Source organism: Musca domestica, unplaced genomic scaffold, assembly GCF_030504385.1.
Source record: "Musca domestica strain aabys unplaced genomic scaffold, Musca_domestica.polishedcontigs.V.1.1 42, whole genome shotgun sequence".
Lineage (NCBI taxonomy): Eukaryota > Metazoa > Arthropoda > Insecta > Diptera > Muscidae > Musca > Musca domestica.
In genome coordinates this window covers 4,238,984-4,266,766 of record NW_026712329.1, presented here as the reverse complement: position 1 = coordinate 4,266,766, position 27,783 = coordinate 4,238,984, and the positions used below count along the sequence as shown (strand labels likewise).

Below are 27,783 nucleotides of genomic sequence, written 5' to 3'. Positions count from 1 at the left end.
TCAGTTTGGAACAATTTTTAAGGCTTTTAAGATTTTAACTGATGATGGTATTATTTGATAACACCAAAATGCCCCTCATCGCAATAACGATTTACGATTCTAGGTCTCTTTGGACGAAACCATTTTAGGAAATTTGAGTCGATCTAAGGGTGTCCGTCCGTTCGTCTGTCTAACTGGTTGGCTGGTGCGAACGATAACTCTCGAAGGATGTTTCTGATTTGGTTCAGACTTGTACATCGTATTATTATTATAAACTTAAATCGAGTTCGGAGATGGTTAAGTTCGTCAATCCGGCTCCACCCCCACAAAAGGCAAAAGTGTTAACAGAAAATAAGTTTTCGTTTAGAACAAGAAAGGATCATCCAATTTTAAATAAGATTTGTAAATGGACAATATCGGTCCAATTCTTCTAGTACCTCCCTCACAAAGGGTCAATATTTTGAATAATCGCAACGCTTACAAAATGTGAATGAAGAGACCGATTATCTTCAAATTTAACATATCCAAATTGGTCTAACAATTCTAGATCTTGTATGAAAATAGAATTTATGAGACGACTCTTTCTGGTACCTACCACGCAAGGGTCAAAATCTTGAATAATCGCTACGGTTATAAAATGTGAAAGAAGAGTCTGATTGTCTTCAAATTTCGCATATCCCAATATTTTTATACCCTCCACTACATATAGTATGGAGATACTAAGTTCGTCATTCCATTTGTAACTCATCGAAATAATAATTTCAGACCCAACAAAGTATAAATATTCTTGATCAGCGTAAAATTCTAAGCCGATTTAGCCCTTTTGTCCGTCCACCTGTTGTAATCACGCTAGAGTCAAAACGAATAGAGATAGGAAGCTAAAATTTTGCACCGAACTTTATTTTGTCTGCAGGTAGGTCAAGCCCCCATATAAGGGGGTACCGTTATTCAGTATTTTGATGATTTTAACCAAAATGGAATTGTTTGAAACTCTACAGAAGGAGTTCTCCGTGACTACTCTACCCCACAAGTAGGTCGTATCGTATATCCCCCATATATCTATACCTCCCAATATTCGGTATTTTGATGATTTAAGTCACATTTTTCAATGGAATTGGCTTAAAATCCACATAAGGTGTCCCTTCTGAGTACTTTACCCCCTGAAAAAGAATTATCTATATAGGTCTACGTTTTAGTGTAGTACCCATATAACGCTACCCCAAGATATTCGGTATTTCCAGGAGTTTTGCGACATTACTCACCAGAATTGTGTCAAATTTCATATTTGAGGTTCGCAATGGGTGCTGAAACCTACTCTCCATGCAGGTCCAAGTCTTAGTATAACCCCCATACAACGGTACCTCCAGATATTCGGTAGCTTGATGATATTATCGACATTATTCACCGGAATTTTTTCGAATTTCGTATTTGAAGTTCGGAATCGTTACTACAGCCTATAAAAAAACTAACTTAACCTGCACCACGTCTACAGCCTATAAAAAAACTAACTTAACCTGCACCACGTCTTCGTATAGCTCCCATATAATGGTTTTTATTTGAGTGGTATTTTTCGACGGATTTTTTTTTTGTTAATTATTCATGTTCTTTACGAATGGTACGGGCCATAAAAAGTTCAGCCCGACCGAACTTAGCTACTTTTTTTACTCGTTTACTCTCTAGGACTAACATGAATATAGGATACATCGGACTACTCCTTCTAGTACCTCCCTCATAAAGGGTCAACATTTTGAATAATCACCATGTTGTGATAGAAGAATCCCATTGTCTTCAAATTTTCAAATTGTAGATCTTGTATAAAAATCAAACAGATCAGACCACTCCTTCTGGTACTTACTCCACAAGGGTTACAATTTTGAATACTCATCGCTCACTCTTTTGGTACCTCCTCCATAAAGGGTCAACATTTCAAATAATTATAAGTCTGGAGGATGTAGTCGATATAGCTCAAAGCTGCTACGTCAAAATATTTATGTCAGAGTTAGGTCTAATGCGAAGGGAATAATATTGGTCACATGTTTTAAACTCACTTTGGGGTTTTCCAATGTGGAGGATAAAAAAATTGGGTCCATTTATTCTGAACAAAAAATGGACGCCTCACTATCTCCAGCGTTTTTTTTTTTTCTGTTGAGGTAGTTTTCTGAGTGTAGATCCCGATAGCAACAGAAATAAAAATACCGTTAAGAAAATACAAAAAAATCTTAAAAATGTTGAAAACGTGATGGGACAGACGCAATTGTTTCATATCCTTTCCTTCTTTGAAAAGGTTATTCTTTGATATTTCAACCTCCAACAAACATATGGTCAGATTTCATGTTTAATTTCTTATTTTATTATCATTTTGTATGACCCCTTTTGGTTTAAGAGCGCGAATTTTTATCAAACGTTTCCATCTAAATGTGATTCGGTCGTTGTACTACACCGTGCATTTGATCAGCAGCAGCAGAAGCTAGGGCAGCCCTAAATTACATAGAGTTTTACTAAATGTTGGCGGGCTTTTTTTCGTTGTTGCTGCCATTGGCATTGCTAAATAATGGCCGTGTATTTGTCTATCCACCAGACCTTTGCAAAGCAAAACTGTGTTGAGAATATTCACAGCTGACTTTTGTGTACTATGACAGGTTGGCGGAGAACGTTTATATTTTTTTGCCACATATTTTCTTTCTTTTTTTTTTGTTTTGCCCAGGTTGCTTTTGAATGATATATTTTATCTTTTAAGAGATTATAAATTGTTGTTGAGTTGACAACCAAACCGTAATTTGTTGAATGAACTGTCACACGGTGGATACATGCGCGGGGGTGGGTAAAAATTTGGTGCTGCTGTTCCCAAAGCAAACCATTGCAGATACAAAAAAAAAAAAAAAATATATATTTGCAGCTATACAAATATATTTATCAACAAATGAAAGTAGTTTTTTTCCATTTTATATAAAATATTAGAAAAAACATACCAACACACACACAGCAAACAAACATTAAGTCATTTGCTTAAATTATAAATTATTGCAACACCAATTAGGTTATCCATCATCTACATATACACATACACACGTATTTGAATATATAATCTTAATTGTTTTAACGCCTTTAGCGTAATCTATAGCAAAAAAAATTAAAATGCAAAGTTACTTCGTTTTGGGATAGAACTAAAATTGGATTCCAGAGTTATATTTAGTCTTGAAATGCAACCGGTTTTATGCTATTTTTTGGAAATGTCAATTGCAGCATTCAGAGAATGTTGTTTTACCAAAGTGCTTCATTATCTTATCGGAGAATTGGGAATAGAATACATTTCCAAGGCTACTGACATAGTTTATACAGAATTTCTTATAGCTTATCTGCATAGTCTGAAAATAGACGGATGAAGTTTGTCGGAATGAAAAATACATTTTTAGAAGAAAGGGTCGAACAAAAATTGGCTTTCACCTCATTTATCTCCCTTCATCTACCTCACCTTTTTCACATAAAACTCACTTTTCACGTTTTTCAATGTGGCGCAAAAATAAAAAAAATCAAGAGTCTCTGTTGTTTGATAAACGCCTCGAACACCTCTGACATATGAGGGGCGAAGGCAATTGATATATTTCTGACAAATATTCCGACCCACTCCATTAAAAGGTTAGTTTTTGAATATTTATAAATTCTACATAATACAGAATTCATATTTGTACTATCTTCTTTTCCTTTTTGAGCCAAATAGTTTCCATCGAAAATACAAATTTCTCGGCTTGAAGCACAAAACTCTGTCAACATTACCAAATTTGTATTTTATTGGGATTAGAAAACTTTGAATAACACGATACTTAATATATAAAGCCCTAAAATGAAATTATTGGTCGGGAGATTAAAAACTCGTTTAAAATTCGCTCTTCCGACCTAATACCAACAACTTCTATTAGACCATACTGCAACACACAGAACATGAGGAATGTACCGTTGTATGAGGGTATACTTATGTTAAATATCAGTTGTCGGAACATTTTCTATATATATATATATATATATATGGACGTTACTCCGAAAGATGGACCTTCATTGACATTTACTGAGAGTCATGTTAAATTGGAAAATTTTGCCATGACGCCCTAAAAACCTAAAATCGAGAATATCTTGATATACGACCTGTACCAAATCGTTGGTCTACAAAATATGAACATTTAACCAAATTAGTTGGAACAAGTAAAAAAGCAGCTAATGCCATCGTTTGGTATAAACTTGCAAAATGTTGAGAAAATTTCGTCGAAAAATACCGTTTAGATGAAAATCGTTATATGGGACTATACGAAGACGAGGACCTGCAGACGTATTTAAGATTTAAAAAAAAAAAATTTAACGCATTGTATTTTTTCAAAAGAGAGTATTCACAGCTTTACTCTTTGTCTATCATAGGCTTTTTTACTTGTTTATCATAGTTTTGTAGTTTCCATTAAGATCTTCAAATACGAAATTTTAATCGATTTCGGTCTATAATGTCGCTTGTATCATGAAAATACCAAATATTGAGAGAAACTTAACCTGCCTACTGACAAAATACACTTGTGTGCAAAATTTTAGCCTTCTATCTGAATTCGTTTAAAAGATAGCGCGAATTCAACAGACAGACGGACAGCCAGACATACAGACAGAGCTTTACTCTGATCAAGAAAAAATATTCTTTGTTGGGTCTGACGATAGTTAATATATCTTCCATAGTATGATGGAGGAGGCTAAGAGGTAATAAAAAATATCTGAAATCTGGATATGTGTCATACCAAATAGTGCACCGATAGAATTCATACTTTGTACCAATGATTCAAGACTTTATACAAAGATTTCTATACCTTTGCGTATGGTATGGGATAAATGAAAGCCTTTAAATAAGTTTTGCCAGAAAACCCAAGACTCTTTCAGGGTTTTGATCTACAAATCAAGAACTATTAAATCCGCTTGGAATTTTCCTCACCCAGATTTCACAGGCAATTTTATAAATCATAATGAAATTTGAGCTAGAATATTTCTTTCTTTGCCTTCTTCCTTCAAAAATTAAATATTATGGGAGATTTTGACTCAGGTAATTTCTACAACAAAACTCTTCTTAACAACCTTACTAATTGTTTACTTTTATTATTTGTTAGTTTTGTTTTAATTTATTTAATAACAAAAGGAACAAGTGTAGTTAAAAGTTACAGAATAGGTCTACAGTTCTGCTAAAATCACAGTAGAAAATCTTAGATCTTAATATACAACAGAATATTTTTTCATCACTTAGAATAAAAAAAAAAACATTTCCTTGTTGTTTTCCTCTTGCAGGTTCGCAATGCAAGGTTTCACTGTATAAAACATAACACAAAATATCACATTTCTATTTCTCATATTATTTTTTTTTTGGTAATTTTTACCTATTGTTCGTCTGCCAATCTGTTTGCATGTCTCTGATAAATGGGCGACATACTCTTTTAATATTGTCATAGGAGAATCTTCACACAAATATACCAACGTTAGAGTATGTATGTACATAATTGACAATATGTGTTGGTATATTATTGCTGTTAGTGTTGTTATACTTTATCATCAGACAAAAATTTTGATAATTATGCATATGTTTTTTTTTTTTGTGTTTTTCTTCTTTGATGATGGTTATTTAACAAAAAAAAAAAAAAAAACGTAAAAAACGTGTGTGATTTTCAAATATTTTGCTTGAGAACAGCGTTATTGGAAATGTCGCTTTGGAGAAAGTTTGTCAATAAATAACTTGGAACATATATATAATTACATTTTTTTTAAATTTACGACGATTATTTTAGTTGACAATTTTAATCCTTGCATGAGTAAAAAAGGACCTTCTTGATATTTTTTTTAAAAACTATTCGAAAAATATTCTACAAAATGATTTGTCATTTAATTCTTCTATAGGTCTTTGTGGTAGTTGGATTAGTATTTACTTGCTATGACATCTGTTTGTTTAAATGATAGGTTAATATGCTGTTTTATAAGTAGTAACTGATGACAAAATAAGTACATTTATATAAATAGAAGGCCATTGTTTGTATATGTTTTTTCTAACTGGGTATAAATAAATAACATTGGAAAGTCATAAAATGGTCAGCTACCTTTCCTCTAATTGCTAAATATATTTCCACCAAATTTGTAATCTAAATTGGTTCCGAAGACTCTCATACTTTTTGCAAATGGGGTTTGCCAAAAATAAATCGTTAGAATTATTCAATTTTTTATGAACCTGCTGCAAGATAATCGTTATCAGGGCACGTGCTTCAGATTATATTCTTTTAAATATAGATAGAAATGTTGAAGTTTAATCTAAAATTATGCTACGAAAATCTGACGGTCTTCCATTTTTTCTAACACGCATTTTAATATCATTTTATTTGAAATCAGTTCATTAATGAGATTAAGATTTTTAAAGAAAGAGGTAGATGTGACGTTGAAAAAAATTATTATTTTATACCTTGCATCACTTACTCATAGACAAGCTTGTCTTTGATGCAAAATGTAAATATCAACTAAATTTCCTTACCCATTACAACTTTGTGTGACTGATTTCCTTTTCGATTCTATGATATGTGAACCCCATTTTGTTGACTCAATTTTTTTTTTAAATACATTTGAATGAAGAAACTACGCAAATTTCCCAAAACAAAGTTGTGATCAATAAACACACTGTCTTAGTGCCTTTGTTCTGACATACAAAAATTTCGCACCGACATTTAATCAATGTGTCAAGGCAAGTCACTGGCCTGTCAATCAGATCGATAAAATATATACGTGCATACATACATATGCTTTTATATGACAAAGTACTGAGAGCAAAAAAAAAAAAAAAAAAACTCCCAAAATAAACGCCTGATATTAATATTAACTCATTAATTCTCATATTCCATTTAAGACACAGAAATTCATAAATACATATGTATATTATATGTATATTTATATATGTATATATAGTATTTATAGTATTTATATTTATATATGTATTATAGTGTTAATATAATAGGGTGGGTAAAACTCAAATCAGTTAAATTTTGAAGTCTTCTTTTGTCTGAGTAAATATTTTCACCCAGAAAAAGTAAATACTAATTTGACTACTACTATCTAATTTGAGTTGTATGGTAATGTCTTACTGGTAATGTAAAAGCTATGTTCTTGTAATTTTTTGTTTAGACCATTACTTACTTATCAGGCGTGCTCTTGTCATTATTTGTAATACGAATGTAGAGAAGAAGGCTAATTTTACTTTAAAAAGTATTGAGATTTTCTTTATAATTATATTCGGAAAAATTTGGTAATTACCTGTGTCACTTTCCAGCAAAAACTCGCATCACCAAATAATGGGTTTATTTTAATTGTTCTAAATAACCCTTTATTTTTAACATACTGCTTTAACAGTAGAATAATATAATATAATGACAACAACATACCCCATGTATTATCAGTATAATGAAAAATAATGAGTAATTTCTATATAATTTTTAAGGGAAATAACTTATTTTCACATTACCAAGTAATAAGCAGCCGCGGTAAAAAATTAAAGCAAGTAAAAAGCTGTAAGTTCAGCCGGGCCGAAAAATACCGAATGTAGCCGTTATATACGACGACATGGACTTGCATCATCAAAATCATCCAAATATCGAATATAAGGAGTTACTATTATATGGTTGCTATCATTATCCATCCCTTGCGAATTTCAAATACCAAATTTGAAGCAATTCCGACGAATAATGTCGCTAAAATCATCAAAATACCAAATATCGGGAGGTACCGTTATATGGGGGCCATAAGATGACGTGGACCTGCTCAGGCAATTTTCTTTCATTGGCTGTAGTATGCATTACGAACTTCAAATACCAAATTTGAAACAATTCCGGTTAATAATGTCGCTAAAATAATAAAAGTACCGAATATCGGGAGGTACCGTTATATGTTAGCTATACCAAATCGACATAGAAATTAACTTTGTGGGGTGTAAAATGTATATTTCGAGGTGTTACAAATGTTTCGGTCTAAAAATAAGAGACTGTTTTTGAACTTGTTTATTGGCTCTTGGTGACTGTTTGGCACCATACCTCTACGAAATATTTTTTTTTTTTTCAAAATTTATAAATTAAGAAGTAACTCTGAAACCAGCTGCTAATTCTTTTTTAGCCAATTTTTTAAAAATTCTGAAGGAGTACCCCCTGGGAAATGTTGGCCTGTGAAATATTTTATACTCAAAACTATGCTAAAGACACCCATTACTGGAAAATCAATTTTTTTAAATTTATAAATTAAGGGGTAACTCCGAAACCAGCTGTTATTTCTTTTTTTTTTAGCAATTTTTTTCCATATTCTGAAGGAGTGCCTCTAGAAAATGTCCGTTTGTGAAATAATTTTTACTCAATATTTAATCTTCAAAATAATAAAATAATTTCTGTTACTTTTGGACATTTTATAAATTACATAATGTTAGAGATTTTTTTGAATCGACTATCGAAATAATCAAATAGGTAGACCATCGATATGTGGTTTTTGTTCACAGATAAATTTAAACTATTGTAAAAAAATATCGACAGTGTCGTGTTTAAGTGCATCATATGCCATTGTTAATATAATGCGTATGACATTGAACCCATATTCTATCATTTGTCTGATCTTATTTTCTGATTGAAAAAATTATTCTTATTTTAGATAAGTATTTTTGATTTTGGTAAAGATTTATAGTACGTTTATATATATGAGGGTTAACCCACTGGATTTGGATTTAAATTGTCATATCCATTACTTTTACTTCAAATAAATCCTCTCAAAGAAGGTTAACCCTACAAAAAGTTCTAATGTAAACATGGCATTATACACACATCATTTGCATTTTGAATAATTTGGGTGAACAATTCTGCACCACCTCCAAATTTTATATAACACGAACACTAAGATAAGAGACATGAGGCAACAGATTCGAAACTGTTTTGGTAATCGAAAAAAATCACACACTACACTGTATCACTCCTGCGAAACTAAAGGGTTGTTTGAAGTCTTAAATCTACTCCAAGTATTTTATTATTTTTTTCTTTGATATAACTCATTTTAACCTCTTGATAATAATAGATTATTCAGCTTATACAGCTTCCAAGTTTCTGGTAATTTTTTCAATACCATTGGCAGAATGTTTCGGCACTTTACGTACCCCTTAACAAAAATTACAATTTTACAATTTTAGCTAGAGACACCAACAATTTTTTTCTAGTAGATATTTAAATCATATTCCCAAAAACTTTAAATACCAAATGTACCCTATTTTTCTTACCCACTCTAATATCACTGAAACCACATCATTTTTCTTTCCATTTTAAAATTGACTTTAAACCTAATTCAGGGGGGTCTTGTGGTTGTTAACTTCATGAATTAATAATAAAAATTTAATTTAATTGTATTGCCGTGCTGGAAATGCAAAAAATACTATAAGCCGAGGCGTGATAAAATACGCTAAATATTAAACATTTATGAATGGAAGTGTTCATTCGTTCATCCGCACTGGGAACATGCAACACTCGAACATTGCATGACAAGACATGGTGACAATTGGCAGTGGAGGTTTTGCGAGCAAATGAATCACACAGTATATATATATAAGTGAATAATGTGTAATAAAGAGTTCGCAGAACGTATTGGAAGCGGAAAAAAATTGAGATTGTCGAACCATAATGGTCACGGTTTTATCACATAATTACATGTGTTCCACATGTCCAACTCGCACTGTTGCCAACGCCAACTGTCAAACAGATAACAGCATCACTCCAGCAATGAGTGTTCAGTTGCGTTTTGTACTACTACTGTTTTCTTTTATCTCAAGTCTTATTTGTAGTTCTTTTCGGTATTTTCTTTAGATTTTTTATGACATCACACTCCGTTGCTGATATAAAGTTAAAAGTTGTCATTTGACTTAATTTGTGATTTTCTTTCCCAATTTTATTTGCGGAAGGAATACTTCTATGAGTGAAATGATTGTGCATGTTCTGAGAGAAAAGACTAGCCCTAAAATCCCAACTGCTCCTATTCAGAGACCCCAAATAGACTTCCAAACACTAGGATGACCGGTAGCTCTGTTCCCATTAGTGCCTTTTAAGTTTTGCTGACAGGGTACAGGCTGTAGCGTAACGAACACTTTGTTTATTGATTTCACTTTGGCAACAATAACTACTTACAAAACATCATACTTAAAGCATACTTTAAGATGGAGATGATGTAGGAGATAAGTACTTACCAAACCACCAAAAGAGGCAAATTATATGTTCGAAATAGTAGTTGTTCAAGCAAAAACTTCCATTGTCAAATAATAAGCATAGTAATTAATTTTTGGCAATCGCAACTACTTACATATCAACCTACTTACTCATTATTTTTACAAGGCGATTTTGATTTGTCAACGACGTTTCTCATTACTGGGTAATGAGGATAAAAAACTTCATTAGGAAAGATCTGTTATTTTCAACCTACCGGCCATTCATTAAGGGGTTATTCCGCTTATACAGTTTTCAGGGTAAAACGCTAAAGTAGAATTTTCGAATCAGCGACTTTAGACTTTGAAGTCGGACGTGTCCACTTAAACGCTTGTAAGTTTTATAGGAATACTTCAATATTTTACCCTCTTCCATAGGTATATTAAATTTATCATTCTGTTTGCAACACATCTAATTATTCGTCGTAGGCCCCATAAAGTATTTTTACATACATAATCAGCATACAATTCAAAGTCGATTTAACGATATTCGTCCGTGTTGAAATCACGATACATTTTGGTATTTGGTGTTGAAAATGAGTCATATCGGTCAACGTTTTCGTTGAGGTACCACATAACGGTACCTCCCGATATTCAGTATTTTAATGATTTTAGTAAAATTTTGTCACCGAATTTTTCACAACTTATTATTAAACATTTGTAATGAGTTCTACCTCTGGTGCCAAAACAGTATTCATATAGGTTCACGGTATCCTATACCCTCTATATAACGGTATATCCCAATATTCTGTATTTTTAAGAATTGACTTTTTCATCTGGTGGTACAACATTGAATTATAGGTCTACATTTTCCTATAGGACCCATGTAACGGTACCTCCCGATATTCGGTATTTTGACAATTTTAGCCACATTTTTTAGGATTTTATTTTGATCTCCTGTGGCTAACCTCCATATAGGTCTAAATTTTCCTATAGCCCTATACAACGTTATCTCCCAATATTCGGTATTTTTATGAATTCAACCACATTTTTTTACGGAACTATTCAAAAGTTGTATTTTAAATTAATTCTACATCCGGTGTCGGAACATTGCAAATATAGACTTACGTTTTCCATATAACGGAACCTCTACATATTTGGCATTTTTACGAAAATGTAGAAAATTTTCTATCGGATTTGTTAAAAATCGGAATTGTTTCTAATTTAACATTTTTATTAAAAAATATTTTTAAGCAAATAGTTCGGCCCATCCGAATTAAATGTTTTCTTATTTTTTTTAGCTTACTATTAATACAGAAGAAATGAGGCTGTCGTATTTTGCTGTGTAGGATCTTCTGCCCATTAAAGAATTTAATCACAAAAGATATCTATTTCTCTTCATAGAAGAATTCAACAAATCTTCTGGCCATAGAACACTTGTCAGACTTGTTTCTATTCATAGAAGACCTTCAAAAGATCTTTGATCTATGGAGGACCTAAAAATAGCCTTTTGTGAATACAAAAAGTCTTCTAATCATAGGGTAACTTCAAAAGTTATTTTAGACAGAGTAGACCCATAGAAGATGCTCGAAAGGCATTTTTTTCATTGAATAGGAGTACTCATAAAAAATTAAAAGACCTTCGAAGAAGAAAGTTGGAGAGTATTATCTTTATAGAAAATCTTAAGACGGTTGTTTCTTCATTGGAGGGCTTTAATAGGCCTCTTTATCATAAAAAAACCTTGAGCTTTCTTTTCAGTGGGGAATTTTAAATGGGGGTTTCTCCATAGAATACCTCAACTCTACATTTAATAGAATGACTTCTATAGAAATAAGGTCAGGTTAGCGGAAGGAAAAGAGTTATGTCTTCACAAACATACTTTAAGGGCCATTTATCCTTGGAAGCGCGTTGGAAGATCTTTGATTAATATTAGAACTTTAAAGGGGATTCTGTCCGTAGAGGGCCTCTAGAAGCTCTTCAGCTATTAATACACGTATCTTTACGTTTCGAATAAGCATTAAAAAGATTTAATTGCTAAACTTAATATCTTTTAAATATATGTATGAAAATATTCCAAAAATTAAGATAAGTAATTCGATTTTCAACGAATCCATACATAACGGAATATCAAAGTAAGACACCTATGTATATGTGTCGTATATACATTACTACCAACTACTTCTCATGCATATTTCAATATTTTGCCCTTCCCTACCTTCTATTAAAACCCTTTCGTTGCGTATTATTTTAGTCCAACAAAAAAATCTCAAAGATTTAAATAAATATCCTTATGCTAACATCCTTTAATAACCTTAAAAGTAATGTGTAAAGGTTTTCAGGATAATGTTCGAAAAGTACTAAGTGATGTCTATGTCTCGCAAAAGTGACGCCAAAAGAAAAAGTTTTGTTCGGGGTATTTAGTTGTTGTTAGAGACAGACAGACAGACATTCGTTCGTTTATTCATACACCCCCTCAACGGGGTAACGAAATGTAAAGTTATGATTTTTTTTGCTGCAGCGGCTGTGGGTCCTTCTTCTCAGTTCAATGGAAATTTGTTCTCAGTCTCATTCCAACCAATATAGTTTCGGTTGTGTGTGCGCGTCATCGACCATGAATCCTTTAGTTTTGTGGGTGATCCTGTTCTTGCATGTGGATGGAGTGGGATGCCTAACACACGTTGATGTATGGCGCCAATAAGGCGTTGTAGTGGTAAAGGAAGAAGCAACCAAAAAAACGTCGTCCTATTCAAGCGACATTTGGAAAAAAAGAAAAGAAGAAAAGTTTTTTTTCTGGTACAGGAGGAAAATTGACTGTTCAACGGGTTTTTCACACACACGCACATACATAGCAATGCGTCTATATGTCTGCCAGCCTGGAATACGTCGTTATGTCTTCTTTTTGTCTCTGCCAAAGTAGGAGAAGAGAAAAAACGCTAATGTAAGGTGGTTTTCAGGCTATCAACACAAATTCCCGTTTAGTTTTATGGCTGTTACACTTCTTTTTGGCTTTCCCCACCCCTATCCAACACAAGTTCACGTAGTTTTCCTGTCGTCATCACACTGGCATTTTTTACAGACACCATTACGCCTGATGACAATCGAACGTTCGTTTGGCTGTTCAATTGTTGGACCTGGTATAGATTTTTGCTACATTTGTCGTATTTATGACTGCGTGTTATAAAATATGAATTGACAGTTTAAGTGATGATGGTTTGTGTCTGAGAAGGTTCAGAGAAGATGGAAAAAAAGAATCCTACCGGTGGCAACAATTGTTCATGATGATGATAATAATGATGTCGTTGCCTTGGCTGCTGATTTTGCGTCTTACGCCACAAGCCAAGAACATCCAATTAGTAGTATGCCTTGCTATTTTTTCTTCGTAGCTATCTTCATTTTGTGTTTTGAAGTCAGAATCTTCTTCAACAAATTATGTTATGAAAAAAAGCAAAAAAAAAAAAAACAAAAAGTCTAAGGAAATGTCATAAAATATTATTGCCTTCAAACAATGAAATGACATTTGAATTACTTAGAAGATATATGAGTGCATATTTCTTCTTGTTCTTCTTCATTAGCAATATTTGTTTTAGGTGATATTTTTCAAAGTGGGGAAAATACGAAGCGCTATTCAGGGGGAAAATTTGCAGCGAATTGGAAAAAATACTAAATTGTTCTGAAATAATCAAGGTTTTTATCACCAAAAAATTTATGTCATTTTTATACCCTACAACACATAGTGGAAAGTTGATAATCGGAACAGATTTAGATCCCACATATCTTCAACCAATTTCGGGTTAATTGTCCACAAATATAGGAATACATTACCTGTATTTCGGTACATCCCACCGAATTCAGTCTAGTAGCAAGTTAATCAAATCTGGAGAAAACGATTCAGATATAGCTATAGCTCCCATACATATGTTTCATCCGATTTGAGGTTTCAAGTCCCTCACAAGCGTAATATGCATTCCACAACAATGATCTTTGATGCCAGATTTCAAATACAGCTCTGAAATAAGTGTCTCATATTTTTTCAAGATTGGATCAGATTTGGATATAGCTCCCGATTTCAACCAACCGATTTCATGTTAATTGTGCACCAAATGGCCAATATCTGTCAAAAAGTCCTGATTTGATTTTGGTACATCCGACAGAATTCAGTCTAGTAGCAAGTACATTAAATTTGGTGAAAATCGGTTAGATATAGCTCTCATCAGATTTCAAGTTCATTGTGCAAATAATGATTAATGTCACTCCAAATGGAGTGAATTTTGGGACGTATGTTTCCATTTTGTGCAACTCGGCTCCGATATATATTTTTTTAATATAATCCTTCTCCAATATTGAAATAAATTCTTTTGTTACGGGAGCTCTACTAAATATGCATAGTGGTGTAGGGTATCATATAGTCGACACTGCCCGACTTTTGACTGGTTTATTTTATATTGCTTTCAGGTGTCAACTCGAACAAAGTGCGAGAAGAAATGTATTTAAAAATTAATTACAAGTTTTGGGTTTTTGTTGGGAAACATTGATGCAAATAATTTTTGGTGTACAGTTTTTTTGTAGCTTATAGTGAAACTTGATGTAGAATACTTTTGTCTTTGGCGTCATCCTTCTAAAATGATGCTTTGTTGGAGATTTTTTTTCACAAACTAACGAAAATTAGGCCATAAACCCTAAAATGTGTTTTTATTATACAAGGTGGCGCAAAACTAATCCTCCCATAAGAAACTGCTATACATTTTACGATTGCCCCCTAATGGCTTAATTACAGCCTACAAATAGACATTCCGATGTTTGTCGTGTAATTAAGACATTAGGGGCCAATCGTAAAATGTGTAGCATTTTCTTATAGGAGGATTACTTTTGCGCCAACTTTTGTATGAATTCTTGGCATTTAGGTAAGATTAAGACTTTTGACGTCTTCTAGGAGCTATAGAATTTTATGACTTATGATATTTTAACTTGCTACGATCCCGTTTAAAGACAGCTTTTAACAACATTAAAAAAGAACAAAAAATACCAAAAAGGGGGGGGGGGGGGGGGGAGTGGTGAACCAAAGCGAACCCAATGCTTAAATTAACTAAATTAATTGCTATAAACTTTCTGTCTTTCGGATCTCAAGAATAATTCAGATAATTAATTAATAATAATAATTAATAATAATTCATCGATTTAATTTATTAAAACATTATCCTCTCTTTTATTTAATTGCAGAACTCAATTAGACATAATCTCTCTTTACATAATCGTTTTATGCGTGTACAAAACGAAGGTACCGGCAAATCTTCGTGGTGGATGCTGAATCCGGATGCAAAACCTGGCAAATCGGTGCGCCGACGTGCCGCCTCCATGGAAACGTCGCGCTATGAAAAACGTCGGGGGCGTGCCAAGAAACGTGTCGAAGCTCTACGGCAGGCTGGTGTGACCGGTATCAAAGATAATACTCCGTCGCCGAGCAGTAGTATAAGTGAAGGTCTAGATCATTTTCCCGAGAGTCCATTGCATAGGTAACTATTATCTTTAAACAAACAAAGAATATATTTATTAAATTTACTTTAAATAGATAAAAGTTTGTAGTTATTTTTAGAATTTTGTTTCTTTTTTTTAAATCGAAAATTACAATTTACTTTATAGCAATAGTAGTTTAGAGATGCTTGAAGTTATTTCTATATTTTTGAGCGAAATTAATCTGATCTTTTTTAATTTTGTGATTCGAAAAATTTTGCACATTTATTTATCGAATAACTAAGTTTATTATAGCAATAAAATATATATTAGCTATTTTATATTAATGCAACACAAGTCAGCTTAGTTGCTTCAATTTTTTTTTATTTCATTTCATAAATATTTCATCGAGATTATTTCATAAATATTTTAACGATTTCCGCTTTCATAAAAACCGAATAAAGTAGTAAAGGGCTTTATTCGCTCTTTTGAAAAAAAAAAACAGAAACTTCACATTAAAATAATGTTTTCTATTCAAATCGAACATTTTATTTTATTTATTATTATTCGTTCTTAAAATAATGTTACATTGTCCTGCAAAAGTTTTATCTTGGATTTTGACCAAAACCGTAAGGCCATGCAAATCTTCATAGGATTTGCCCTATATTTATGACAAAAATTAAAAATATAAAAGACAAATATTCATATGTTTACTAGCATCTTTTTATGCGATTTTTCTAAATTTTATCCTTTATACCAAAACGCCATTCTGAATTGGTGAGAAATGTCAAAATCCATCCAGCCGTTCATGAGTAATAAGCGGTCCAACTAACATTCCCTTCTTGGAACATCAATGTAACAGTCAAAAGTGACCTTTTCGTGTATTTGCGTTTTTGCGGGAATTAAAAATATTTGCGGAAATTTTGGTATTTTTAAACCCTTCACCTTGAAGCATCCCTAAATATTCGTGGTAGACCCCATGAAGTATATATATTCATAATCCGCATAAAAATCTAAGTCGATTTAATGAAGTCCGTCTGTCTGTTGAAATCACGATACAGCCCACATTATTTGACGTAGAGCTTCAAAATTTAGGAAAACAATTTGTGGACAAAAAATCCATCACTACAAAAACAAAAACTTTGCTGTGAAAAAGATCTGCCAATAGAACTTGAGTCGAACCTGGAGAGTTTCTAGTGTATAATTCGCATATGCTAATTTGCAATAAGTTCGAAATATATACTACTTTCCAGAGAACGGCCCTTGTAAGCCATCATCCACTTAACCAACGGCGCTTAACCAACGGCGAAACGCGTCGCATAGTGATGAGTGTGTGATAGTGTCTATCTGGCTTTCCTTTTCACTGCAAATTTCAGATCATTAAGCTCGTCTCGAAAGAGAAAACAAACACATAAATTTGCATTGTGTCTGTGATGGTTGGTATTAAAAATGCGATATATCGGTCCACGTTTTTGGTATAGTCCCCATATAGCGGTATCTTCCGATAGTCGGTATTTTAATGATTTTTGCCACATTTTTCCACGGATTTGTCTAAAATTAGTCTTTGTAGGTCATAATGGGCTCTAGCCCGTGTGGGAATGTATAGGTCCACGTTTTGGTATAGCCCCAATATAACGGTACCTGCCTATATTCGGTATTTTGATGTTTTTATACCCTACAACACTATGTGTTGGGGGTATTATAAGTTTGATTGGGCCAAAAATTATGTAACACCACGAAATATTGGTTTCCCACATAGGAAAGTATATATGGATCATCCTAGCTCGCCGAGATGAGTCGATCTAGCTATGTATGTCCGTCCGTCCGTCTGTCCGTCTGTCCGTCTGTCCATGTTAATTTGTAATCACTCTACAGGTCGCAATTATGGCCCGATCTTTACGAAATTTAGAATGGAGGTGTGGCTAGGGTCAGAATAGAACCCTATTCCTTTTTGAGATGATCGCCAAATGTTTAGGGGTTGAAATGGACCAAATACTGAAAAAATGTCGGATTTTGCAGTAGCTATACAGGTCGCAATTATAGACCAATCGACGCGGAATTTCGCATGTAGCTAGAGTTTAGGACGGGGAAGAAGCCTACCAATTTGGGTGGTCATCGGATAATATTTAGCGGGTAAAATAGACCATATATTTTGTTTTGAAAAAATTCAAAATTTTTCATTAAACCGCGAATATTTTAAATCCCGGCGAAATCACAAAGCCATGAGAAGGTTACTTCTGACCTTTACATTGATGTTAACATCCAAAAAATCGGATATATAGCAAAATATGTGCGATATATATGTTTATCAAAGAAGATATGCTTGAAAGATCTCTTATATGTCTAGAACGGCTGAACTGATTTCGACAGTTCTCATTAATTCAGAATGGCCTCTTGGCAGGAAAGAAAAAACGTCTAAAAAAATCGCATAAAAATATCTCTCTAAAGATGAAAATATTGATTTTGTAAAATTTTCTCATATTTTTTCAATTTTGTCATATTTTTGGCATATTTTCATTTTGAATTAAACATTTGGTAATATTTCTACAGCTAACAAAACTAAGTATTTAGGATATCATGATATCATATACAGATCGCATTTACGGCCCGATCCTTACGAAATTTTGCATGGGGATAAGATGAGGGTCAGAATAGAAGCCTACTTTTTTTGGAGATGATCGCCATATATTTAGGGGTTGAAATGGACCAAAAAACTGCAAAATTGTCGGCAGGTCGTAATTATCGCCCGATCCTCACGCACATTTGAAAGGGGGTTACCGGACATTGCAAAAGCCAAATAATTTTGGATGGCCATCCAAAAATATTCAATGTGTGAAATAGTTTGCCAACTTTTGTAGACTAAATACGAAAATGTCCACTCCAGAGACTTTTTCGAGAATTCACAAACACAGGAAAGACGCACTTCTGACTATTTCGTTAACGAATATAGTCAAATGTCTGTATCTCATATAGATGCGTTTCAGTCAAAAACCAATAATAAATGTTAATATTTTACCACTTCTAAGAAATTATAGGTCTTTGAGAAATATTGGTTCCAGATCTAGGAAGACCATTTACGTGCAACATCTACCAATAAATTGGAAATGAGCAAATTAGTTTAAGTTGCTATTATTCGAAAATTAGAGAACGAAACCTGATGGTTTTCTTTTATTATTTGTCACAATATCTTGTGGAATTCTTTCGAGTATCTCGCCTATATAAACTGTATCGTTTATTATAGTGTTGTAGGGTATTCAACGGTCGGCCCGCTCGACTGTAGCCTTTGCTTACTTGTTTTGCCATGGTTTTAAACGGATTTGTCTAAAAATTGACATTAGTAGGGTATAGTGGGTTCCAGCTTGTGAGGCGAAACTTTGTATGTATAGGTGCATTTTTTGGTATGGCCCCCCATATAACGGTACCTTCCGATATTCGGTATTTTAATGATTTTTGCCACATTTTCCCACGGATTTGTCTAAAAATTGGTATTTGTAGCTCATAATGGGTCCCAGCCCGGTGGCAGAATATTGAATATTTAGTTCCAAGATTTCTTATAGCGCTTATATAACGATACCCACCGATATTCGGTATTTTGTCCTAATCACATTTACCTACATAATTGTTTTAAATTTGGTATTTTATTAAACCAGAAGTATTAAATTGCCTATAGAGGTTCCCGTTCTCGTATGACCCCATATAACGGCTTGACTCACTTTATGGTTTTTTGATAAGTTTAACTGCATTATCCAAACTGTCTTACTGGTATATGAAGATTAAAGTGAAACACGCTTGAATTCAGATACTTTTATATAAAAATGTTTTCTTTACCCTAAGGTGGGGGGTATTAAAAGTTCGGCCCAGCTGAACTTAATGTTTTTTTTTTTACTTGTTTTCACAAAAATTATGGTTTATCATGCGCCAAATATAATTCGATGACCATCGATGAAAGGCTTCTACCAAATTCTGACCTCTACCAACCAACTACAAACATAACAATTTTTTCTGTTTTTGATCCATGTCAATCCCTAAACATTTTGCGATCATCTCTCCATCTCCATGCAAAATTTCGTGAGAATCGGGATCATAATTGCGACCTGTCGTCTGATTACAATTTAACATGGACAGACGGATGGGACATACATAGCTAGATCGACTCAGCTTGGCGAGATAGAATGACCCATACATAACATCCTATGTGCAGGACTAATATTTCGAAAATTTTAAAAACATGAAAAGATCATATTGATCAAATCGCAATATTTAGTTAGCACATAGTTTAGGATTAAAAATGCAATGGGGGTCCATTTATTGCTGTGTTTCCCTCACAAAAGGTTAACGTTTTGAATAATAATAACTTCCTTTAATATTGTGCATGAATGTTGGATATTCTTTAAAAGTCCAAAAGTCTAAAGATTTCGAAAAAGATTTCCAACACATGGAATTTAGGGTATGAAAAGAAAAATAAAAGATTTACAGAAAAAATAAATTTAACAATTTAATATTTTTTATTTGTTTCATAGATTTAAAATTTTGTAGTTGCTTTACGAGCTTGCATTTTAAAGCAAATCGATTTTTGTAGCGATTAAAAATGTAGATTAGCTACATTTGCTCCGCATGTGAGATTAAATTATTCACCCAAAAAACAACTTAATTCTAATTTCTTGCATTTTGTTTTTAATTTTAACAACACTTTCTTTGTTGCTTTTTGTTTAAATTTTTTCTTTATTTTGTTGTTCTTTTTTATTTCCTTTCGCATACAACATCTAACACACACATGCCATTAGTGGTTTTCCCATATCGCCGGACTTTAGACAACGTGCTTCTTCAAATGCCAGTTCCTGTGGACGTTTAAGTCCAAGACCTCTGGTAAATTTGGACTACGATTGGGGTTTCCCGGCTGATTATCAGAATTCAGCATCGGCTGCTACTATGGACAAGTTGGCTGGTTCCATGGCCGAGGAGTTGACACTGCAAAAGGACCGGATGCAGCAACAGCAGCAGCAGCAACAGCAACAACAGCAACAACAAGGGTCAGTTGTTATTTTGATTTTTTCTTGTGTTGTTTTTGTTTTGGTTTTCTGTTTTTAAACTCCCCACTCATTTCAAAATTTATGTTGAAAAAAAAAAACTAAAATTAATTTTTTCCAAGCAATGCATGTAGCTAAGCTTAACAATATTACACTGTAAAATTAACATTTGCATGATTTTGATGTTGTTTCATAGCATTCCAAACAAAAATCCTTAAAGTATTTCTGTCAATATTGTCAAATGCGAAGCAAAAACCGATCTATAAAGTCAAGTGTTCTTTTTATATTTTGATCTTTTTTTGGAAACAAACGGTCATATGGCTGGCATAGGTTTAGCACGGCTTCGGGAATGCCCACTCAACCCCCACCGCCATATCCTAGCAACAATCAGCAACAACAACAGCAACCAACCTATACGCTCAATGGCCCCATGGCACAGGGTTACAGTAATTTGCCCACACAGCAATGTATGCTGCATCGTTCGCTCACCTGCACCTGTTTGCGTACAACACGTGAGGTATGTACACAATGACCAGTCACCAAGTACCAAAAGGTTTTTATTTCCTTTCCAATTCTCTCTCTCTCTCTGCTCCCTTTTAGGGCCTCTCGCCAAACTCAGTTCAAACTATGTCACCCGCCTATCCAAACAGTGAACCCTCATCGGATTCTTTAAACACTTATGCCAATGTAGTTATTGATGGTGCCTCAGGAGTCTCATCCGATGGCAGTGGCTCCAATCATTTGATGCTGCAGCATCAACAGCAAAGACAATTACAACAACAACAGCAGCAGCAGCAACAGACCCAACAACATAGCTCAAATTTAGAAGGTAAGACCGCCGAAGAAGATCTTCTGTTGTTTAGTAAATATTTTTGTTTATTAGTAGTTGTTGTAGTTTATTTAGTTGTTATTGTATTTGTGGTGGTGGCGGTGGCATATATTGATTTTGACATATTTTCCAGATAATAATTGCGCATCAACTTTAATAGGACAATACTTGGGTGCTCTGAACAATGAGGCGGCACCAATTGACGAATTTAATATAGAAAATTTTCAAGGTGGTTTGGAGTGCAATGTTGAAGAGGTAAGTTTGAAGAAAAATATATGTAATATTTAAGTCCATGTTGACTTCCATCAAAAAAATTACTGTTTAATTTACACATGTGCCAAAAATCCATATTTTTCTAACAAATGAAGATAGAGGTATGGATCGTGTAATCGGACGATGATATATATGGGAGCTATATCTTATTGTTATAGGGTATTGGAGTCAAGCAAAAGAACTACGTATGTGGTATTCATCTTAATTTCACTCATACTTTTCTTAAAAAAAAAAAAACATGGATAGGCAGATGAACCGACGAACTGACATGCATAAGTCGACTCAAAATATAATTCTATGGAAATCACCAAAGAATCATTGACCCATGCTATTATACTTTTGCATGTTACAAATAAATGCACATAATACCTTCTATCACAGCGTGGGGCATAAATATATACTTAAAATGATTGCAAACCCATCCTGACGCCTAAATGAACAATAACACAGACAAAATTACCTAGATAGAACCATGGTACAATGAAGAGAAGGTAGGACAACTTTGAAAAAACTGCAAGCATAGAGGTCTACCTGTTTGGCTTGTAATGTCGGAATTAGTATCAAAACAATGAAAAATCAAACAACTTGTTGCATTTATTTTGAATAAATAATTGAAAACCGCGATAACTGCATACGTTGAAATAACATTTTGAATATTTTCTGAACAACTTTTTTTGTTATTGAAAAGAAAACACACATATAAACAAACAAAGATGACATATTATCATCATAGCCCTACCTTGATATTATTATACCATGGATAGAACCATTAAAAATGCCAATAACATTGATTGTTTCAAATTAAAAATTGTTCGAATTTGGTTCTACCTCCTATCACTTTCCACCATTGTCTGATGGCCACACATTCTGATGGAGTTGTCTAATAATCTTTTTCCCTAGCATCCAGATGACGGTGCCTCTCTATATTCGGTGCATCTCTATTCAACGGTCAGTGACTGTAGTCAGGGTAAAAGATATTTGTGCATTTCTTTGTAACATTGAGAGTGAAACGAGAAAAACCCATAGTTATTTTTGAGGATCCTCACAAAATCACTTTCTGAGTCGATTTATGGATGTCCGTCCGTCTGTGTGTATATGTTAAATCATTTGTTTGGCCCAAGGTAAACCCTACTGAAATTTGAGATAATCGGTCAATATTTAGATAGAGTTATTTTATGTATGTGTATATGTCTGATTTGTCTTTTGTTGTGCACTACATGTGTAATATTAGCCTAAATAGCGACAACATTGAGCTTACAAACAGTACGTCAAATTTGGTGAAAATCGGTTTAGATATAACTATAGCTCCCATATATATCCTTCATCCGATTTGTTATTTTTGTCCCTCACAACCTTAAAATTACCTCCAACAACCTTAAAATTACCTCCAACAATATTATCTCCAAATATCAACAATATTCGGGAAAATACAGGGCAACAAAGTAAAAAGCCACAATTTTTAAATTGAATGAATCCAAAAATATTTGAAATAGCATCAAATTTTAGAATAAGTTTAGATTTGTTCGAATTGGTCACCTTTGGCACGAATTATGGCCTTCAAACGGCCAATGAATGTTAGCCGAGTGTTGATCTGCGTTATTTTGGCCCATTTCCGGCGCTTGCTTGAGGTGATCGACACTTTGGTAAACTTGCGTTTCCAAACCAACCTTGCATTCCAAAATACTCCAGACACAATAGTCCAAGGGATTGGTATCCAAAGATTTTGTTGGCCATGGTGCGCTGGTATTGAAGCGAGGAACCTCATTTTGTTACCATTCTTGGGTAGCGCGTGCTGAGTGCAAGGGCGCTGAGTCCTGTTGGAATGTCCAAGGTCTGTGGCCAAAATGTTTGGGTTCCCAAGGCTTTAATGCGCCCTGCAGCATTTATTCTGATGCCACGGTCGATTAATACGAGCGGAGAGCGACCATCGGCTGTTATGGCGGTCCACACCATCACCATGGCCGGCGCCTGAGTTCTGGTGACAAACCCAAGGTGCACATTTTCAGCTGACATCTTTAGCAAGTAAACACGATCATTTTGTTTGTTTACAAACTGCTGGACAACGATTGTTTTCTCATCGGAGAAACCCGAATTCGGCAGTTCACCACTTTTAGTTTTTTCATATCTCTCTGTATATTTGATTTATGTTTTATTGTGCACTCGATGTGTAATATTAGCCCAAAGAGCGACCAAATTGAACTTACAAAGATGTACGTCAATTTTGGTGAAAATCGGTTCAGATATAACTATAGCTCCTATATATATCAGCTATCAATTTATAGAGATCGTTTCAAATTTGGATATAGATAGATGTAACTCTATTAAATATGCATAATTGTGTGGGGTACCATAAAGTCGGGCCCGTCCGATTTTTAACCTTTCTTTACTGGTTTTATATTTATATTTCTAACGGGCTTGTTTAAAATTTGGTGTTTATAGTACGTTATAAGTTGTACATCCGGTAATGGAACATTGTCAATGTATGTCCGCATTTTTCTATTGCCCTCTTATAATGGCACGTCCGGATGTTCAGTATTTTGCTAATTATAGGCAGATTTTTAACAAATTTCTTTCGGGTTAGTAAAATCTAAGTTGTAAGGAAGTTTTAGAAATAATCAATTGAATTGTAATTGGGTGCTCAACCAGAAAAGATTCTATATTCAGTAACTTTTTAACAACTTTATTCTTTGTTATTTTTTCAAAAATTTATTTGATTGTTTTATTTTTTTACACTAACAAAAGAAAGTTTAACAACGTTTCTATTAAAAAGAATTACTGCATTCCTGTCAAATAATTGAAATAGCATGTTTCGCGATATCTGGAAAATTGTTTGATCTATACCATATTCTGTTTATAAGTAGATTATACAGTAAAAATTGGAATTGAAGGATGAATCCTTATTTCTGAGTTTTCTTGAGAAAGGTTGATGCATTTGTAAAACTTTATTGAATGCTGAATAATAATGGTGGAGATTAGAAGTACGAATGTGGTTCTCAGGTCTCTATTCGGCAACACCTGACAAGTCCATGTTAAATAGTATTTATGCTGATACTTTCATAAATTGGATCCAATTATAACCTCTCCATTCATTGTTCGCACTAAAATGAGAATGTCTGTCTCAACAAAACAGATGAGTTTTGATACAACTGAAAATAAAAAAAGTCCGCCGGCGTGAACAGCCACTGGCAGTAACAAAGACCTATGACCTATGAGGCATAATTCCCTTCAGTGTGAGAAATGCTCCAAGTTGCCCACCATTAACATAGATTCAAAGAGAAATACAGCATTACCAATTATTTTCTCGCATATTTGTAGGGGTTCAATGGAAAGACATTGTATATAGTCAGTCATGCCATGTTGTTCGAGGAAGGGCGACATCACCCTCAACAATCTCGATTAGTCTGGCACAATAGAGATCCGTATTTGCCACATTACCAATTATTTTCTCGCATATTTGTAGGGGTTCAATGGAAAGACATTGTATATAGTCAGTCATGCCATGTTGTTCGAGGAAGGGCGACATCACCCTCAACAATCTCGATTAGTCTGGCACAATAGAGATCCGTATTTGCCACTTGACAGATAATCTCCATATTACTTTCTATTATAGAATAATGTTTTTTTTTTTTTTTACGAAACTAACAGCTTTGCAATATTTACTACCAATGTCACGATTTCATCGCAGCAAAGAATTTATTTTGACTTAGTGATCGAACTTTAAGTTTATTGTTTATTTATTTATTTATTTTTTAAACAGATTTTAAACATATTCCTATTTTCCCGTCATTTTCAGCTAATGCAACAGGAAATAAGCATTGATGGTCTACTCGACATTAATATACCACTGACAGATGTCAATAGCAGCAGCAATGTAAATAACAGTGTCTCAAATGCTGGTCATATGGGAGCCGTAAACAATGCGACAACATTAGCCAATACAACAACTGCACCTCTGACAACACAGCAGCAATTGCATGCTCAGCTGCAGGCTCATTTGCAACAGCAGCAACAACAAATGCTACAACAACAGCAACAGCAGCAACAACAACATCAGCAACAGCAGCAGCAACAACAACAGCTACCGCCAATGCTTAACAACAACAATAATACACCAATGACAACCGGCCTAGAATTGCCGGTGACACAATCGCCAACATCCAATCTTAATGCCATAGTACAATATCCACAGCAGAGCGTCGTAACGCCACCATCCTGGGTGCATTGATACAACCGTTTGGTCCAATACTTCCCATATAGTCCCATTATACATCATCAATATCAACATCAATATAGCAGAAATGGATATGTCAGCAGCAGTAGCAGCGGAAGCGGCAGCGTCAGTAGCAGCAATAACAGCAACCCCAACTCCTACCACCATACAGCAAAGCACGTCGAATGCTGTAACAATAAAAACAATAAACGTAAGCATAGCTTACGCCAATTGTGAGGAGCAGGAGAAGTTGTCTGTCCCCGCAAGCATGTATTGAACCAGTGAAATTCCTCAAAACTTCTCTCAGCTCTGTTTTGTACCGGGAAAAAATAGTTAATTTGGTAATAATAAATTCAAAACAAGAAATAAAAACTATACCGGAGAACTGATGCAAAGGTTCACCAAAAAAAATTTGTTCTAATTAATTCAATTACAACAACATCTTAAAGAAAATATAATTAAAAAAAAAAACAATGAAAACAAAGGATAATTTAAGGACAATAGTGTAAAAAATAAATAACAAGAAGAAATAAATAACAAAATTGTACAGTAAAAAAACCCGAACTAGCTTTTTCTACATTTTTAAACTCCCATTCCAAAAAGCTGTAGCAGGAAATGTTTAACAAATCAAAGTAAGTAAAATTTAAGAAATATGTTTTCCTCCCCTATTTGTCAGAACAAAGAAACAGGAGGGGGCGGGGTGTATGAAGTCTAGTAGCCGGCCAAGATGTCTATATTAATTTAAAATGGCATTTCCACATAAATTATGTTAATATAATAAAAATGTCCTCCTTTCTCTGTCGCTCTCCTCCGGCAGCCCGTCTTTCATAATTTCACACAGTTATAAATTATGAATATGAATGAACCTATTTTATGTTTGGCAGAGCAGAAGAAAAAAGCGCTGAATATATTAAAATGTTGTTCTTAAGGAATTGCTTTTGTCTCAAGGAAATATTTTTTTTTTTTTGTGGACAAAGTCTCAACCAACCATTTCTTCAATGGAATGACATATCAGCTCATTGACTTATTTAATTTATATCTTAAAGGGAGAGAACTGGAGCGTAGAGTACCGTTTGAGGGTTCTAATATTTTTGTTAATAAAATTGTCATGAAAAAAAAAAAAATTCCAAAAATACTGGTGGATTAATAATGAATTGCTTGGAATATATTAAATTAAAAACTTTATGCAATTAGGAAATAGGCGTCTTAAAGGTAAGTTTCTGAAAAATTCACAATAAACATTGAATTTTAGAATAAAACCCTTTGGCAGTAATAAATATTCATAGCGGTACATAAACGTGTTTTTAAACCAATTAGGGTACAAAACAAAACAGAAAATTAAATACAAAAAAATCTCACGCACTATAGTTCCTATCGCGTATTTTTATACCCTACAACTACAATATTCCACAGAAATGTGTTATGCACATCTTATATGGAATCTGACACGCTCTTAAAACATGAAGGAGCTGTAATAATTTTATTCTTATTAAAATATACGCAATATTGTTAAGTTTTTATTTTTATACCCTACAACACCATGTGTTGGGGGTATTATAAATTTGATTGGGTCAAAAATTATGTAACACCTCAAAATATTGGTTGCCCACAACGGAAAGTATATATGGATCTTCCTATCACGTCGAGCTGAGTGGAGCTGTACGTCTGTCCGTCAGTCCATGTTAATTTTTAATCACTATATAGGTCGCAATTATGGCCCGATCTTCACGAAATTTAGAAGGAAGGTGGCTAGGGCCAGAATAGACGCCTATTGCTTTTGGAAATGTTTAGGAGTTGAAATGGACCAAAA

The 27,783-nt window shown here is 33.8% G+C and overlaps 1 protein-coding gene across 4 annotated transcripts in view; it reads left to right on the top strand.

Moving 5' to 3' along the window:
* LOC101893612 (forkhead box protein O) overlaps window positions 1-26,531 on the top strand; it is a 131,098-nt gene extending 104,567 nt beyond the window's left edge. For 3 of the 4 annotated variants that reach the window (XM_059127169.1, XM_059127168.1, XM_059127171.1), the window contains 6 exons: window positions 15,404-15,696; window positions 20,419-20,664; window positions 20,992-21,178; window positions 21,262-21,490; window positions 21,624-21,745; window positions 25,557-26,531. In XM_059127169.1, coding sequence (XP_058983152.1) covers window positions 15,404-15,696; window positions 20,419-20,664; window positions 20,992-21,178; window positions 21,262-21,490; window positions 21,624-21,745; window positions 25,557-25,988 — 1,509 coding nt within the window. In that variant the 3' untranslated portion in view covers window positions 25,989-26,531. The remainder of the gene's footprint in view (window positions 1-15,403; window positions 15,697-20,418; window positions 20,665-20,991; window positions 21,179-21,261; window positions 21,491-21,623; window positions 21,746-25,556) is intronic. The other variant, XM_059127172.1, reaches the window with a different exon arrangement.
* Window positions 26,532-27,783: the final 1,252 nt, after the last annotated feature.